The sequence below is a fragment of the Heterodontus francisci genome, chromosome 18, assembly GCF_036365525.1.
Source record: "Heterodontus francisci isolate sHetFra1 chromosome 18, sHetFra1.hap1, whole genome shotgun sequence".
In the NCBI taxonomy this organism is placed as follows: Eukaryota; Metazoa; Chordata; class Chondrichthyes; order Heterodontiformes; family Heterodontidae; genus Heterodontus; species Heterodontus francisci.
The window spans coordinates 47,668,130-47,686,591 of NC_090388.1; the positions used below are offsets into that span (position 1 = coordinate 47,668,130).

Sequence of the window (18,462 nt, forward strand, 5' to 3'; positions counted from 1 at the left end):
GTTAGTTTTAACATGCATGCTGACGACACTCGGCTCTACCTCACCACCACCACCCCTCGACTCGTCCACTGTTGCTAAATTATCAGACTGCTTATCGGACATCCAATACTGGATGAGCAGAAATTTCCTCCAATTAAATACTGGGAAGACTGAATCCATTGTTTTTGGTCCCCGCTCCAAACTCCTTCCCTAGTGAGTGACTCTATCCCTCTCCCTGGCAACAGTCGGAGATTAAGCCAGTCTGTTCACAACCTTGGTGTCACGTTTGACCTCATATTCGTGCCATCACTAAGACCGTCTACTTCCACCTACGTAACATCGCCCGACTTCACTCCTGTCTCAGCTCATCTGCTGCTGAAACCTTATTCATGCCTTTGTTACCTCTGGACTTGACTATTCCAATGCATTCCTGGCTGGTCTCCCACATTCGACTCTGCAAAAACTTGAAGTCATCCAAAACTTTGCTGCCTATGTTTTAACTCGCAGTAAGTCCCGTTCCCCTATCACACCTGTGCTCGCTGGCCTACATTGGCTCCCGGTCCGTCAATGTCTTGATTTTTAAATTCTCATCATTGTTTTTGAATCCCTCCCCTCCCTACCTCTGTAAACTCCTCCAGCTCCAAGATATCTGCACTCGTCTAATTCTGGCCTCTTGTGCATCCCTGATTTTAATCACTCCACCGTTGCTGGTCACGCCTTCAGTTGCCTAGGCCCTAAGCACCCTCCTTACACCTCCTTGCCTCTCCACATTGCTTTCCTCCTTTAAGACACTTCTTAAAACCTACCTGTTTGACCAAGCTTTTGGTCATCTGACCTAATTTCTCCATTTGTGGCTTGGTGTCATACTTTGTTTTATAATGCCCTTATGAAGCACCTTGGGACATTTTATAACATTAAAGGTGCTATATAAATATAAGTTGTTGTTGTTGAGTTATAGGTGTTAATGGGGATATCTAAGTTACTTGTTGATTGCAAGAGTTATCAACCCTCCTGGATTGTCAAGGAGTTTCCTTGAATTGAAAGTAGATTACTTGGGCACTGCTGTGTACAACCCTGGGGAAAATAGGAAATAGTGTTCATGGGCAGCACCAATGTACCAACCAGAAGAGATGGAGCTTTGACATGCAGGAATGGTGGACAATTAGCATGGATAGGGCAAATTTGCATTAGCAGATTAAGCTGTTCTGGGGAGCAGAATGAGCAGTAATAACTGGTTGTATTTTGGCTGCAGCAGTAACAATTTTAGGTCAGTACTTCTCAAAATATTGTTATTCCAATCAGTTCCATTTTTTATCTGCCTCCTCCCATCTTTCCCTAAGTCGGGAGCCTATGTGTGAGGTAATTATCAGATCATTTTGGATTGAAGTCTTTGGAAACCATTGCTGGGCTTTCTTTCCCGTCATTTTTCAATAGTGAGGATGAAGTGGCATTTAGATTTCTACCCTCCAACATTTTCAGCTTTTATTTGAGATTATGAAGAGTTGACTACCTTTGATTGAGGTGATGGAGGAATCAGAGAGCTGAACTTTTAGGTGGTGGGGCATCAGCGAGCACACCTCCCTGGGGTGGTAGGGAACCATTCATGGGGACACTCGGTTTCTGATTTTCCAACAGCCTACTAGTGAGTAAAAACATTTTTTACAAGCACATGGAGACCAATGCTACTCAAATATAGGCCCCAACATTTATAAATTAAACAATAACAATTGATAACTGTGGGCAAGTGTCACGTGATTAAACCTCCGGGTCACCCTATTGGCACCAGAGCCTCTGGGGAGAATGTTTTTTTTAATCTCTTTTGTAATGTAACAACATATCTTGTTCCTTTTATTTCAAACATATCTCATGAAGGATATCCTGATGCTGGAGTCAAGTCTTCCTTAGATTGGGGGCCTGGGCAAATGGGACACTGGGAAGGGAAAGTGTGAACCAAAGCACTCAGGTTGTTTTGAGAGGTAGCCTTACCCTGGAATACAACCCCAGGATTACAGCCAAATCCCTAAGACTTCATCTCTTCTGGGCCAGAGATGAGAATGTTTCCAATTAAACAATTGCTATTTCTTAGCTATTAGTATTTATTAATATCAGGGATCTATTTAAATCATGTTTACCTTAATCGGATATTTATTGAACAAATCCTTAAAGCAATTAAAGGCTCATTAACATTTTATGACTTAATAAAATGAAATGTTAAAAACATAAGCAGTCATTACAACCCTTGATGCAATTATTTTTCATGCAAGGTACTCTACTGCTGCCCAAATGGGAACATAGCACATTCCAATTAGCAGCACTGTGACTCCTACTAGTGGGAAGTTAAACCAACAAATTCAAGTTCAGTTATGAAAATCTCAGTTTGGCATCTTAACAAGTCGGAAATGAGCCTTCAAGCTCCTAGCAGACACCTTTACAGAAAAAGATAAAATTTAGAAAATTACAAAAGAATGCAGAAAACACAAAGATATGTTTCCCTGACTGCAAAGTGAGCTCTATCATTAAGGAGGCACTGTTGGCAGGTGCAGTGACCTTGAGCATGAGAACACCTTGCCCCATCCCAATCCACAGGCCAGGAGATAGATCTGGGAGAAGCTAGTAACGCAGGTGAATACCAAATTCACCGAACTAGAAAGTTCAAAGAATGTTCAATAATGTCAAGAAATCAAACAATCTCCAAGGAATTAGTAGTCAGACAGAACATTCTTGAAGAGAAGTTGTATCCAACCACAGGGGAAGGTGGCTTTGACCTACCGATGTACGTTGATCTCTCAAGTAGATCACTGGTAGCCATGAGCAGATGCTAGCCACCAACGATTAGGGATTGGCAGAGGCTATATATTAGAACTCAGGCCTGCAGTCCAATATGAGAGAGGTCTAGTCAAATTTTTATGGATACTTCACTCTGACACGGTAGCCCGGCCCGGCAACCATTTAAGGCATACATAACAATGATATTTTGCTAACAGGGAATGCCGCTGATTCCTCCATCCTTCTCCATGCAAAATTCAGAGTTCTCAGTTGGACAAGCCCTCCCACTTTCCACTAGCGAAATCACAATGAGAACAGAACACAAAGGGGACCTCAAAAGGTAAACAAGCACAGAGTGTGAAGAGTTTCAGGAAGATTACATATGAGACATATTTAACACTCTTTCAATGAAGACAATAAATTCAGCAGTTTTACCTTTTCTCACCATGTGATATGTATTTTTGACCAGATGTAAAGAAAGAAAACTTTAACAGAATCATAACAGATGTTGATACAACAACAGAATCCAGACAACCTGTCCTGTGGCAGCTGATTTATTTTATCCTGCAATTACAATTAGGTATGTTTAATGTATCCAGTAGGTATAAGGGTAGTATGATGGATCCATTTGTGTGACTCAGGTATCATCCGGGTTTGAGTAATGATGTTTCTCAGGTTGGAACAGAACACTTAAGTGTAAAAAGTCAGATTCTCTTGTTCTTCTTGCTCCTCCTCCCCAAGGATTGGAGCCATCATAATAGGAGCAAATTTCATGTTACTATCCTTTTCTAGGTTTGCAATAATATATGGCCTCTTCAGTTCTTCTAGGTATGCGACTTGCATCTCAATATGTACAAGATGTATAATTGAATTCACCCACCCAAAAATGCTCTTAATTGCTGTTTTTGAGTCACTAGCAGAAAATTGTTACCACTGTTTCAATTCCACACTGGCAAATGGAAATAAGCACCCATACAGCTCGTCTGAGATGTTGGGCGTAAAGTTGCGTTTTCTGCACATCAGCATCTCTCAAACCCAGAAAATTGCCCCTCCGCCTGACATCATTGAAACAAAACATTCAACTCAGTTATCTAAAAGCATCCAATTCTATCATATTTTCATATTGCACTTTAAATAGAACAGCTGTTTATATTTCTGAATCTGCAACAAAAGTATGCTATTCTGGTTAATTATGTGCAAATTATAGTATGTGCAGGAGATGCATAGCGATCTATTAGTCAACAGAATGCCTGCTACTATTTTAATAATAGCTGACTAATCTTATATTTGGTCATTAATAGTTAATTTTTATATTTGTGCCCATTACAATGTGAGTGTTGGGAGTCGAAATCCTTCCAGGCATTCTGTATCAGTGGTAAGCATCCCAATTCAGGTATAGCACAGCCAACTGCAGAATAAAGCTCCCAGTACTCCACCCAACCCTCAGAAGAACACTCACTATTGTACCAGTGTAAACCTTCACCTTCCACGACAGCCTCTATCAGTGAGAATCACAATTTAGTGCCAGATTATTGACACTTTTATGACAAGGACCCACACCCACATCCCTGGGATTCTTATGGCCCGCATAAAAGGATTCAATTAATCTGGCTTGCATTTGAACAAAGGGCCCAACAAGGAAAAAAGTATTGAAATGCACTCAGTTCCCCATGAGTTGGTTTTGAGGGCTAGTTGCAGTGGACTGAGTGAAGTATTTAATTGATATACTTCAAGTCTCAAACTAGAAAAAAGAGTCAATAATGCACTCTAAATAAACCCCTTTAATTTATTAAAATTGGTAAATCTTAGACTCAATAACTTGTTTCAAGCTTTGTTGTACCAATTCAGTGAAGAGGAAGGGGCTCAAGATAAATGTTTGAAAATCGATATGCCCTCTCTGGGTTATGCCATGAATAGTTCTGGATCATTTTTATTTGAGTAAGAAGCATTTGTGGTGAAACCCTCCTGGTGTTTGTTTGTGTTAAGGGCCCAATATTCAAAATATTTACATTCCATCATTACTTGTATTTTTTGTGTTGGAGAGGTTTATGCTACACAGAGTCTGTGCCATTTTTTGTGAAATGGGTCAAAAGTATGGCTGCATTCCAATGCAGATTCTGCAAAAAGGTATTTTGGAAAGCTCGGTGTATGTTCAGAAATCTAGAGAAACCATCGAAAAATCATGAGAAGTAGGAGAGAGTTAAATATTCAAGAGTTAAACTCTTATGAGCTTACTTTCCTCCAGTGCCCTCCAAATCAGAATTATTAGGATATCAGATCATGTCTTAAAGCCTGAAAGATGTTCACAAGTGACTCCACCCAGGTGTCCTGTTGATGTCCCTGAAACCTTGATGCCTGGTAAGCTGTAAATACCAAGGTCAACAGTGTCCTCTCAAAATCCTCAGACTTGAGCTTTCCGGTGTATTTGGATAGTCTGTAAGTAAGCCTATGGATCTCAGCAATGTTCTTGGGAATGATGTGATTGACAATAACATTAAACTTCTTTGCTGCTCTGAGTGATGCAAGCTCTTCATCCTTCAGGGAGAATTTCAACTTGTCATCTATGTTCAGCCCACCCAGAAGAAACTAAAAATGGAGAAAACACATATAAAAATGTAATAAAAGTGACAAACGGTATCATGAAAAACAGTTTTTAATAACTTAATTGTTTAAGAGTTGTAAAAGAATGAAAACAATCTACACAGATCCCCTTTTCCAAACTCTAAGGCAGTATGAAAATGAACTATATAAATCAATGAAGTGTGAGATTTGATCCTTGCTCTGTGCCTCGTTAGCTGATCTCAGTAAGGACCAATAAGGTGCCTATAATAGATCTGAATGTCCTTGGGCTAGATAAGGGGAAAGTGCAAGAGTAGTCAGGACTCTCACTTCTCATAACTATTCAGTGATTTCTGGAAATGAAAAACTTTGAACTTTGAACAAAGACAGGATTGAGCTCAGTTGTGACCCTCTTCCATGGTTGAATAGTTTGTGTAATTTCACTGGCTAAGCTTACACATGAAGAATGATTCATTTGGCGAAGTCCAGAAGAGCACCCAGAAGCTTTGAAATTTGACTAGAGCATGAAAAAAGGAGGGGAGTATTTGGAACACTAAAAGGAAAAAAAATCTAGAAACTAAAAACAACATTCAAATCTTTATCTGTCACTTCGAAGGGCACGGATTAATCAAGAACAGTCAGCATGGATTTGTTAAGGGAAGACTGTGTCTGACCAACTTGATTAATTTTTTTTTAGGAGGTAACAAGAAGGATTGATGAGGGTAGTGCAGTTGACATGGTCTACATGGATTTTAACAAGGCTTTTGACAGTCCCACATGGCAGACTGGATTCAGTTGGGCCTGCATTGAAATCCACTGAATTGCAAAAGCTTAGGTCAGTACATATTGCAGAAGAAGTATTCTCTGAATTATTAAATACATAGACAGAAATTTCCCTCCCTCATACCCAATACCATGACTAGTTTGGCAGGAATTGAACACATAACAAATCCTACATCACTAAAGCTATATCCCTCTCTCCATCTAGGCAAACCATGAAAATGGATCTTAAATGGTCACACAGAAAAACATAAACCTAAAAATGGCTGTAAAACCTGAGTACATAATGTCTATAAAGCTATCATGGCAAATACTGAATAACAAGCAGGAGAATCATGTATGATATCATTTGAACTTTGAAGAATTAATTTTTATTTTAATAATACCAGACATAAATCTAAAGGAATGAAGCTTGGATTTCAGTGTATTTAGGTGGCTGAGGTATGATTGTCCTGCTATCTTCTTACCTTGGGCCACTTAATTAATTACTGTCAAAGAACTAATCAATGAACAGCAAAGTTGTGAGAAACCCAGTCAATAAGAAGGGTCATTGACCTGAAACATTAACTCTGTTTCTCTCTCCACAGATGCTGCCAGACCTGCTGAGTATTTTCAGTACTTTCTGGTTTTATTCAATAAGGAGGCACACTGTGGCAAATTAGAATAGCCAAGAGGTTAAATGAGTGACCAAGTAATGGGGAAGGGGGTTATTTTTAGCGAGGCTATTGTGGCAGGGAAATTGAAATATGGTGTGAAGGCAAATGCCACTGAGAAGGTTCACAATGAAGGTTTTGGTCATCACATGCTGTTACTATAATGTACAAAATCATTGAGGTGCAAGGGAGAAAACTATTCAGAATGTTTACTGTGAGGGATCTATTCATTCGGAATAGAAACTTTGGGAAAGGTCTTTTAGAAAGGTCAGTGCGAGAATTCCATTTCTGGAGAAGCAATCGTTTGAGGGATCCTGATCAGTGGAGATAGTGACTGTGAGATACTAAGTACTAGCGTAATGATAGTGTGAGGAATGTAGTCATTGAAGAGTGTTTACTGTGAGAGATCTGATCACTGGAGAGGATTATTATGGGGTTTAGTCATTCATGAGGAGTCTAGTGAGGAACCCAGTTATCAAGTAAATTATCGTTTGAGGCCAAGCCACTGAGTAGTAATTATATGCGTGTTTACGTCATTTAAAAGTTTAATAATACACAGAAGTTACAATAGAGAAACAGGCATTTGACCCAACCAGTCTGTGGCAGCAAATAGTTCTAATCACAATTGCCCACACTGATCCCATATCCCTTCAATCCCTTTTCCTTCATTTCCTTCACTTATCCAATCTAACTTTGAATGGTGACATAGGGCTAAATTTTTGCCGCGGGGCAGGGAAACGGAAGTAGGGGTTTTTCCGGATCCTGAACCAGTCCTCAGAGGGAAGCAGTCATCGGCCCCAAGCTTCACAGGGCCACCCCCTAATTGGCATAGGTTTTATGGCCAATTATCGGCCATGGGGGTGGGAATGGAGGCGGGGCTATTAAAGTGCCATTTTAAACTGACCACGGCAGCCATTACTGTGGCTGCCATTTGCGTGCTCTAACTTCAGCTTGGAAGAAGTTGTACTGTGAGGCGATTGGAATGTCTCAGGTGAGTCAGAGGCCTGGAACCCGGGGCAGGGCAGCCCCTCAATTCCCTGATGCACACCTCGAGGTTCTCCTGGAGGCCATGAGGGAGAGGAGGGAGGTCCTCTTCCCAGAGGGTGGCAGGAGGAGGCCACCTTCCCAGAATAAGCCGGCCTGAATGGAGATAGCTGAGACAGTCAGCAGAACGAGTGTGGTCTGCAGAAGTTGCATCCAGTGTCGGAAGAGGTTCCATGACCTGGTAGGCTCTGCCAAGGTGAGTGCAACCTCCAACCCTCAGGACAGGCCTCTGGGTATTCAGCCTCCAGCAAACACACCAGCTGAGGAGCCTCAGGGTGCATTCTGCTCCTGAACATGGGAGGGGATGTGCCCAGGGCACTTACTTAACCCTCAAAATGGCTCAGAGCCATAGAGCTGCTGTTAAACTGTCATAGCATCATAGAAGGTTTAAGACACAGAAAGAGGCCAGTCGGCCCATTGTGTCTGTGCTGGCTGAAAAACCATCCACCTATTCTAATCCCACCTTCCAGCATTTGGTCTGTAGCCCTGCAGATTATGGCATTTGAGGTGCATATCCAGATTCCTTTTGAATGAGTTGAGGGTTTCTGCCTCAACTACCCTTTTAGGCAGTGAGTTCCAGACCCCCACCACCCTCTGGGTGAAAAATGTTTTCCTCATCTCCCTCTAATTTTTCTACCAATCACTTTAAAATCTATGCCCCCTCATCATTGACTTCTCTGCTAAGGTGAATAGACCCTTTACTCCACTCTATCCAGGCCCCTCAAAATTTTATACATTTCAATCAGATCTCCCCTCAGCCTTCTCTGTTCCAAGGAGAACAACTCCAGCCTATCCAATCTTTCCTCGCAGCTGCATTTTTCCAGTCCTGGCAACATCCTCATAAATCTCCTCAATACCCTCTCTGGTGCGATTACATCCTTTCTGTAATGAGGTGACCAGAACTGCACACAGTGTTGTCAAGGGTAGTCACTCTCACCTCACCTCTCGAGTTTGGCTCTTTTGTACACATTTGGACCAAGGCAGTAATAAGGTCAGGAGCTGAGTGGCCTTGGCGGAACCCAAACTGAGCGTCAGCAAGCAAGTTGTTGCTGTATAAGTGACACTTGATAGCACTGTCGACAACACCTTCCATCACTTTGCTGATGATCGAGAGGAGATTGATGTGATTGCAACTGGCCAAATTGGATTTGTCCTGCTTTTTGTGGATAGACATACCTGGGCAATTTTCCACATTGTCGGGTAGGTGTCAGTGTTGTAGCTGTACTGGAACAGCTTGGCCAGTGGTCCAGCTAGTTCTGTAGCACAAGTCTTCAGTACTATAGCCGGGACATTGTCAGGGCCTTTGCTGTGTCCACTGCTTTCAGCCATTTCTTAAGTGGAGTGAATTGGATTAGCTGAAGATTGACATCTGTGAAGCTGGGGACCTCAAGAGGAGGCAGAGGTGAATCAACAACTCGGCACTTATAGCTGAAGATGGTTGCAAATGCTTCGGCCTTGTCTTTTGCACTGATGTGTTGGGCTCCTCCATCATTGAGGATGGGGATATTTGTGGAACCTCCTCCTCCAATTAGTTGTTTAATGGTCCACTATCATTCATGACTGGAATTAGCAGGACTGCAGAGGTTTGATCTGATCCTTTGGTTTTGGGATTGCTTAGCTCTATTGCATGTTCCTTCCACTGTTTGGCATGCAAGTAGTCCTGCGTTGTAGCTTCACCAGGCTGACATCTCATTTTTAGGTATGCCTGTGCTCAGGTGGCCCCCCAGTTGTGTTTGGCTGCTTTGCCAAACTGTGTGAAGAAGTTTCTTCTATCATCTGTTCTAAATCACTTACATTTGAACTTATATCAATAGCCCCTCCTTCTTGACCCCCAACCACTGGAAATAGTCTGAGGTACCCAATCACTGAATGATATTACATTAAACAAAAACAACTGCAAATGCTGGAAATCTAAAATAATACCAGAAAATACAGCCTATGTACAACATCATTCAGAATCTGTAATGAGAAAAGGTTCAATTCTTTGTCAGAATTGAAAATTGCTAGATAACTGATGACATTTTAGTGGGGTTGGGAAGGAATAGGGGAATAGCTGGAAGAAAGAATAGATACATCAATCACAGAGAGGAAAGTACTGGGTTGAGTTACAGATGCTGACTAACCTGCTGCTTATTTCCTCCATTTTCAATTAGGAAAAAGGGAGGTTCACGGAGATACCAAGAGGTCTGAGTACATTATTCCTAATTCACTAGAGGATACTGTGAGGCCCACATGTTTTCCAACTGCTTCACTAGAGGGTGCTGCAAGATCAATTCTTTCTATCTAAGTAGCTGACTACATTTGGTCTGAGCTCTGTTCTTTGTGAACCACATGAGCCATTCAACTTTTGTGTTCAGATCAAGAACACAAAGGTCTTAAACTTCCAAACCACTCAACCTCATTTTCCCATCACAAATACTGCCCAATGTTTAATGGGCCCTTTGCCTACACAGGGCGCAGTAAGATTTTATAATCTTCTATTTATTGGTTAAGTGGTTATTTTTCAGTGAGAGTGTGTGCTGAAATTATAGCTTGCTCAAGAGGGGTTTCTGGTTTTTTTGTGTGTATTGGAGAATTTGTATATGAAAGGTTAATGCTGCTTTCCTTCTTATTCTGGTTTATTCATGCATCGCCATTGTTTGATTACACTCTTGTAAATCGCCTACCTACGGTTTTTTATTATTCATTCATGGGATGTGGGCGTCACTGGCTAGGCCAGCATTTATTGCCCATCCATAATTGCCCTTGAGAAGGTGGTGGTGAGCTGCCTTTTTGAACCACTGCAGTCCATGTGGGGTAGGTACACCAACAGTGCTGTTAGGAAGGGAGTTCCAGGATATTGACTAAATGACAGTGAAGGAACGGCGATATAGTTCCAAGTCGGGATGATGTGTGGCTTTGAGGGGAACTTGCAGATGGTGGTGTTCCCATGCATCTGCTGCCATTGTCCTTCTAGTTGGTAGAGGTCGCGAGTTTGGAAAGAGTTGTCTAAGGAGCCTTGGTGCGTTGCTGCAGTGCATCTTGTAGATGGTACACAATGTTGCCACTGTGCGTTGGTAGTGGAGGGAGTGAATGTTTATGGATGGGGTACCAATCAAGCGGGCTGCTTTGTTCTGGTGTCAAGCTTCTTGAGTGTTGCTGGAGCTGCACCCATCCAGGCAAGTGGAGAATATTCCATCACAGTCCTGACTTGTGCCTTGTAGTTGGTGGACAGGCTCTGGGGAGTCAGGAGGTGAGTTAGTCGCTGCAGAATTCCTAGCCTCTGACTTGCTCTTGTAGCCACGGTGTTTCTATGGCTACTCCAGTTCAGTTTCTGGTCAATGGTAACTCCCAGGATATAGAGCTTTTCATATGTTAAAAACACTACATAAATGCAAGTTGTTGTTATTTTGTGGTTATATTCCTCACAGTGCTGAAGCTAATGAGGACTTTCCTAATTCTATGGTTTAGGAACACTTTGGTGTATACAAATCTGTAATGGGTAAGTTTCCTCTTAAAGGATCAATTGACTGTATTTTTCTTTTGTACTCATTTTTTTTTGCGGGGGGGGGAGGTGGTGCTAGTTGCAGTTTGTTGTTCATACACTGCAAAGTACCATAGTGGTCCAAAATTATTTGGCACACTCCACAGTACAGCACAGCAGTGATCCAGTGAAGAATGTTATGCTGCACAGTGCCATGTTGATTTTGAGCAGTCTATTCAAGACATTGCAAAGCACCATGTTGATCCAGAACAAAATGCTACATTGTACAATGTCACATCTATCCAAAGAATGTTAAACTGTATTGTGCCTCAGCCACCCAGAGCACTGCATTGCACTATAGAGTATATCAATCCAGTCACAAATCAAATTCCACTGCACAGACATACGCTTTAAATCTTATTATCAAGAGCAGTTAATGATGCAACTTTCCTTCACCCAGAAAATCACAAAAATACCCTTATCTTTGAGAAAAAAGTGATAAATGACTGTTTGAATTGGGCAGTTTTGGGGCTAGGCTCTCTAATTAACATATAATTGCCTTGCTCCTGATCAGATAAACCATTCAATAACAGTGAAAAAAAGTGTAAAGGAGTTAGAGAAAGAGAGAGAGAGAGAAACCTCATACAGCAGCTCCACGTCCTTTTGTGACTTCTGGAACACAGGATTAATAGGAATGTTGGAATCTAGATTTCTTTTTAACCTCTGTGCAGATGGGAAGAGAACTAGAAAAGGGAAAGGAAAGGCAATATTGTCAATGAGAATAAAATAGTAACAAAATCAAGCACCTCAAATAAACTATCAACAACAATATTAACATCAAGAATAACATTAAAAGAATAAGCAGCATTTTTAATTGCAAAATACACTGGGCATAAATGAATTAACACTTGATGATAATGTATCCTACGCACAACGCAAAAAGCATTTATGCCTGATGTAGCACAAACACTACCCAGAAACCCACCTCACATTCTCACACAGTATGTATCATGTCACAGATCCTGGGGTTCAGTTTCTGCTTTGGGCTCAATTGCCGATTCTGGCACAATTGTGCCCAAAATGGTGCCTATTTTGACAAGTTTTATTTCACTGCGTTTTCATTCAAACTCATTTGCATATCACCAGATGCAAAATGAACCACTGCAACTGGTCAGTGTTTTAAAACATATTCTTCTCAATAAAACTTTGCTTTAAAAAGTTTTTGTTCATTGATTTAAAAGTAAGATCCTGGTGAAGTTTAATTAAACCAGCTGAAAATAGGTTAACCATAACAAAAAGCATTTTTAATCACAATGTCAATCCACCACCTCTGAATAACCTTTTTTTTATTCGTTCTTGGGATGTGAGCATCGCTCGCAATGCCAACATCTGTTGCCCTTTCCCAATTGCGCTTGAGAAGGTGGTGGTGAGCTGCCTTCTTGAACCACTGCAGTCCGTGCGGTGTAGATACACCCACAGTGCTGGTAGGAAGGAAGTTCCATATTTTGATCCAGTGACAGTGAAGGAACGGCAATATAGTTTCAAGTCAGGATGGTGTGTGACTTGGAGGGGAACTTGCAGGTGGTGGTGTTCCCATGTGCTTGCTGCCCTTTTCATTCTAGATGGTAGAGGCCATAGGTTTGGAAGATGCTGTCAAAGGAGCCTTAGCAAGTTGCTGCAGTGCATCTTGTGGATGGTACACACTGCTGCCACTGTACACCGGTGGTAGAGGGACTGAATGTTTAAGGCGGTGGATGGGGTGCCAATCAAGTGGCTGCTTTGTCTTGGATGATGTCGAGTTTCCTGAGTGTTGTTGGAGCTGCACCCATCCAGGCAAGTGGAGAGGATTCCATGACATTCCTTACTTGTGCCTTGTAGATGGTGTTGTATATTGTTGCTAGCATTTTAGATGCTTGGTTGAGCTTGGTTTACAGAGATCTTGGAGTCATTGTAAATGTAAACAATAACTCATTTATTATACTTACATGGACTATATAAACTTTTCATAAGCCTGTGTAGCTTCTGCTACTCATGATGCTTCTTGCTTCTCCCAAGCTTACTACACATATGATCTCTTACATCATCATCACAGTGGAAGCTGTTACTCTCAATGTCACAAGCATTAACCCTTTCAGACCCTTATACTACAGATGGTGGACAGGCTTTGGGGAGTCAGAGGTGAGTTACTCACCGCCTCTGACCTTTTGTTTCTAGTCAATGATAACTCCTAGGATGTTGATGGTGGGGGATTCAGCAATGATATTGCCGTTCAATGTCAAGGGGAGACGGTTAGATGCTCTCTTGTTGAAAATGGTTATTTTCTAGCACTTGTGTAATGTGAATGTTACTTGCCACTTATCAGCCCAAGACTGACAATTATCCAGATGTAGCTAAATGTGGCAGACTGCTTAAACATCTGAGGAGCTGCAAATGGAACTGAACACTGTGCAATCATCAGCGAACATCCCCATTTCTGACCTTATGTCAGAGCGAAGGTCATTGATGAAGCAGCTGAAGATGGTTGGGCCTAGGACACTACCCTGAGGAACGCCTGTAGTGATGTCCTGGGGCTGGAATGATTGGCCTCCAACAACCACAACCATCTTCCTTTGTGTTTGATATGACTCTAACAAATGGAGAGTTTTCCCCCGACTCCATTAATTTCAATTTTGCTAGGACTCATTTATGACACAGTCCATCAAATGCTGCCCTGATGTCAAAGGCAGTCACTCTCCCCTCACCTCTGGAATTCAGCTCTTTGAACATGTTTGGACCAAGGCTGTAATGAGGTCAGGAGCTGAGTAGCCCTGGCAGAACTCAAACTGGGTGTCACTGAGCAGGTTATTGCTAAGCAAGTGCCACTTGATAACACTGTCGCGACCTTCCATCACTTTACTGATGATCGAGAGTAGACTGATGGGGTGGTAATTGGCCAGATTGGATTTTGTTCTGCTTTTTGTAGATAACATTCTTGGGCAATTTTCCACATTGTCAAGTAAATGCCAGGGTTGTAGCTGGACTGAAACAGCTTGGCTAAGGGTGTGGCTAGCTCTGGAGCACAAGTCTTCGGTACTACAGCTGGAATGCTGTCAGGGCCCATAGCCTTAGCAGTATCCAATGCATTCAGCTGTTTCTTGACATCACCTGGAGTGAATCGAATTGTCTGAAGACTGGCATCTATGATGGTGGACACTTCAAGGAGGAGGCTAAGATGGATCATCCACTCGGCACTTCTGACTGAAGATGGCTGCAAATGCTTCAGCCTTGTATTTTGCTGGACTCTCCCATCATTGAGGAGGATGATGTTTTTGGAACCTCCTCCTCCAGTTATTTGTTTAATTGTCCACCACCATTCACAATTGGATGTGACAGGACTGCAGATCTTTGATCTGATCCTTTGGTTTTGAGATTGCTTAGCTCTGTCTATAGAATACTGCTTCTGCTGTTTGGCATGCATGTAGTCCTGTGTTGTAGGGACCCTATTTTAAATTATGGAAATTCACTTTTAAAAAATATATAAAACTCTTTTCTAGTTATATTGAGTCACAGTAGTCAGTTTCTTAGTAAATTAAAATTTTAAAAATCACATTTGATAGCTTTTAAAAGTATATTTTAGTGTCCTTGGGACCAGCTTAAGTTTTACATCTTCAAGAAGGCCTGCAAACACAATTAATGGAAACTCCCAATGGTGATTAATTCACCCTCTGGGCCAGTTACGTGGGCAGGACCTGCTTCCAACATGATGTTTTTAAAACTAGTGCACAAGATCACAGAAACCTGGGTTCAGCCAAGCACAAATTGCACTTAAAATTCTGTGATCTTTTGCGCTGCTTATGATGATCTCAGCCAAATTGTGCCGAAGAAACCAGCACAATCAAATGGAAACTCCACACCACTGTTTTCATATATACATGCAGATTTGTACAAATATTTCTCCCATAACTACCCCTTAAAGATACACAGTTCTTGCTTACTTCATTAGTTTATATTGGCCTTACTTGTCCATTTGAATGCAGCCACTAGAGGTGATTTCAGTACTTTTGTCCCACACACATTTTATAATGTGGAAGATATAACCAATGTGACCTGATGTAGCTAACATTTGAGACAGCAAGAGGCAACCAGCACTATCTCAGTGGGATTCATAATTTTCATCCCCCACTTCAGTGGCAAATATAACTGATAATTAGCTTATGCTTTACTTCAAAAGCAGAAGCAGCATTGATTTGCATTTATTTTGGTATCTGTGAGCTGTAGAAATTGGAATTGATGCCCAAAGGAAATATCTTCATACCTTACATTCCAGCATCTGCTTTCACTCATTTAAGTGCCAGCAAAGCAATTTTAAAAAACTGCATTAATGCTGACAGTTTTAAAATCTGCCCAAAAGATGTCTTAATTCTACACTTTTTCTGTGCTGATTATGTTTTTCAGTTACTTATCAGCATGCATATGTACGTGAGTTACCTACTTTTACTGCACACTCCTCAATTAGTCAGCTAGTTAAGGCAGTGAGTAACTAAGTTGTACAGACCTAGAAGGTCTCAAGTTTGCTCTCTCTCTGGTCTGTATTGAGCGGCTGACTTTAGTATTAGGGATGTTACTATTAGCCTGAGTATCCTGAATCAGGAAGGGGAGAGTGGCCAGGGTCCCTGTCCTTGATTAGAATCCATTGCCCCCTGCTGGAAATGTGAATACATGGGAGTCAGGTGAGGACAGGTTTGGGATTGTTTGTATATGGTCAAATAACCTACCAACACTCACTGCTTCAGTTCATACATAACAAACAGCTATTTGGATGAAGCACATGAGGGAAATTTCCACCTGTGAAGCCAACCTGCAACAAGAAGAAGATCTACCTGAGAATGGGCTGAGAGATGGCAAATGGAGTTTAATGCGGAAAAGTGTGAGGTGATTCACTTTGGAAGGAGTAACAGGAATGCAGAGTACTGGGTTAATGGGAAGATTCTTGGTAGTGTAGATGAACAGAGAGATCTTGGTGTCCAGGTGCATAAATCCCTGAAGGTTGCTACCCAGGTTAATAGGGCTGTTAAGAAGGCATATGGTGTGTTAGCTTTTATTAGTAGGGGGATCGAGTTTCGGAGCCATGAGGTCATGCTGCAGCTGTACAAAACTCTGGTGAGACCGCACCTGGAGTATTGCGTGCAGTTCTGGTCACCGCATTATAGGAAGGATGTGGAAGCTTTGGAAAGGGTGCAAAGGAGATTTACTAGGATGTTGCCTGGTATGGAGGGAAGGTCTTATGAGGAAAGGCTGAGGGACTTGAGGTTGTTTTCGTTGGAGAGAAGGAGGAGGAGAGGTGACTTAATAGAGACATATAAGATAATCAGAGGGTTAGATAGGGTGGATAGTGAGCGTCTTTTTCCTCGGATGGTGATGGCAAACACGAGGGGACATAGCTTCAAGTTGAGGGGTGATAGATATAGGACAGATGTGAGAGGTAGTTTCTTTACTCAGAGAGTAGTAAGGGCGTAGAACTGCCTGCAGCAGTAGTAGATTTGCCAACTTTAAGGGCATTTAAGTGGTCATTGGATAGACATATGGATGAAAATGGAATAGTGTAGGTCAGATGGTTTCACAGGTCGGCGCAACATCGAGGGCCGAAGGGCCTGTACTGCGCTGTAATGTTCTAATTCTAATTCTAATTCTAATTCTAAATGTGTAAAATTGCCCAGGTATGTCCTGTCCACAAAAAGCAGGACAAATCCAATCCAACCAATTACCGCATCAGTCTGCTCTCAATCATCAACAAAGAGATGGAAGGTGTCATTGACAGCACTCTCAAGCCACACTTTCACAGCAATAACTTGCTCACTGATGCTCAGTTTAGGTTACACCAGGGCCACTCAGCTCCAGGCATCATTACTGCCTTAGTCCAAACATGGTCAAAAGAGCTGAATTCCAGAAGTGAGGTGATGGTTCATCTGAGCATTCTCCGCTTCTTCCTTGAACAGAAGCCCAACCAGTCCGCATCCACCACCACCCTCCTCTGCCTGGCTGAACTTGTTCTTATATTGAACAACTTCTCCTTCAACTCCACTCACTTCCTCCAAATTAAAGGTTTTGTTATGGGTACCCACATGGGTCCCAGTTATGCCTGTCTTTTTGTGGGGTATGTTGAACATTCCTTGTTCCAGTCACACTCAGGACCCCTCCCCCAAACTATTTTCCGGTATATTGATGATTGTATCGGTGCTGCTTCCTGCTCTCGCCCCGAAATGGAAAACTTAATCAAATTTGCTTCCAATTTCCACCCTCCTCTTACCTTCACATGGTCCATCTCTGACACTTTCCTTCCCTTCCTTGACTTCTCTGACTCCATTTCTGGGGATAGGCTGTCTACTAATATTCATTATAAACCCACCGACTCACACAGTACCTCGACTACACTCCTAACACCATGCCTCCTATAAGGACTTCATTCCATTCTCCCAGTTTCTCTGTATCCGATGCATCTGTTCTGTTGATGCAGCCTTCCACAACAGATCTTCTGATATGTTTTCCTTTATCATCAACCGAGGATTTCACTTGACTGTGGTTGACAGGGCCCTTGACCATGTCCAACTCATTTCCCGCACTTCTGCCCTCACCCCTGCCCAGCCCCAGAGCCGCAACAGAGATCCCCTTGTCCTCACTTTCCACCCCACCAGCCTTGACATCCAAAAGATCTTCCTCTGCCATTTCTGCCACCTTTAGCATGATGCCACCACCAAACACATCTTCCCCTCATGTCCCCTCTCCTGTCTGCTTTCCAAAGGGACTGTTCCCTCTGCGACACTCTAATCCACTCCTCCATCACTCCACACCTCGTCCCCTTCCCACGGCATCCTGTCATGTAATCACAGCAGGTGTAACACCTGCCCTTTTACATCCTCTCTCCTCACCATCCAAGGACCCAAACACTCCTTCCAGGTGAAGCAGTGATTCGTTTATACATCTTTCAATTTAGTATACTTTATACGCTGCTCACAATGTGGTCTCCTCTACACTGGGGAGTCCAAATGCAGGTTGGATGACCGCTTCATAGAACATTTCTGCTTGGTCCGCAAGCATGACCCTGAGCTTTTGGTTGCTTGCTGTTTTAATTCACCACCCGGCTCACACATCCACATTTCTGTCCTTGGCCTGCTGCAGTTTTCTAATTAATCTTAACATAAGCTTGAGGAACAGCCCCTCATCTTCCTATTGGTAGTCCAC

At 42.2% G+C, this 18,462-nt stretch overlaps 1 protein-coding gene across 1 annotated transcript in view; it reads right to left on the reverse strand.

The window, feature by feature from the left end:
* Window positions 1-3,283: 3,283 nt before the first annotated feature.
* Window positions 3,284-18,462, reverse strand: part of LOC137379859 (protein FAM180A) — a 63,679-nt gene continuing 48,500 nt past the window's right edge. Inside the window, exons 2-3 of the mRNA XM_068051251.1 lie at window positions 11,884-11,987; window positions 3,284-5,331 (exon numbers count right to left, since the gene is read on the reverse strand). Of these exons, the coding sequence (XP_067907352.1) occupies window positions 5,011-5,331; window positions 11,884-11,987 (425 nt within the window). The 3' untranslated portion in view covers window positions 3,284-5,010. The remainder of the gene's footprint in view (window positions 5,332-11,883; window positions 11,988-18,462) is intronic.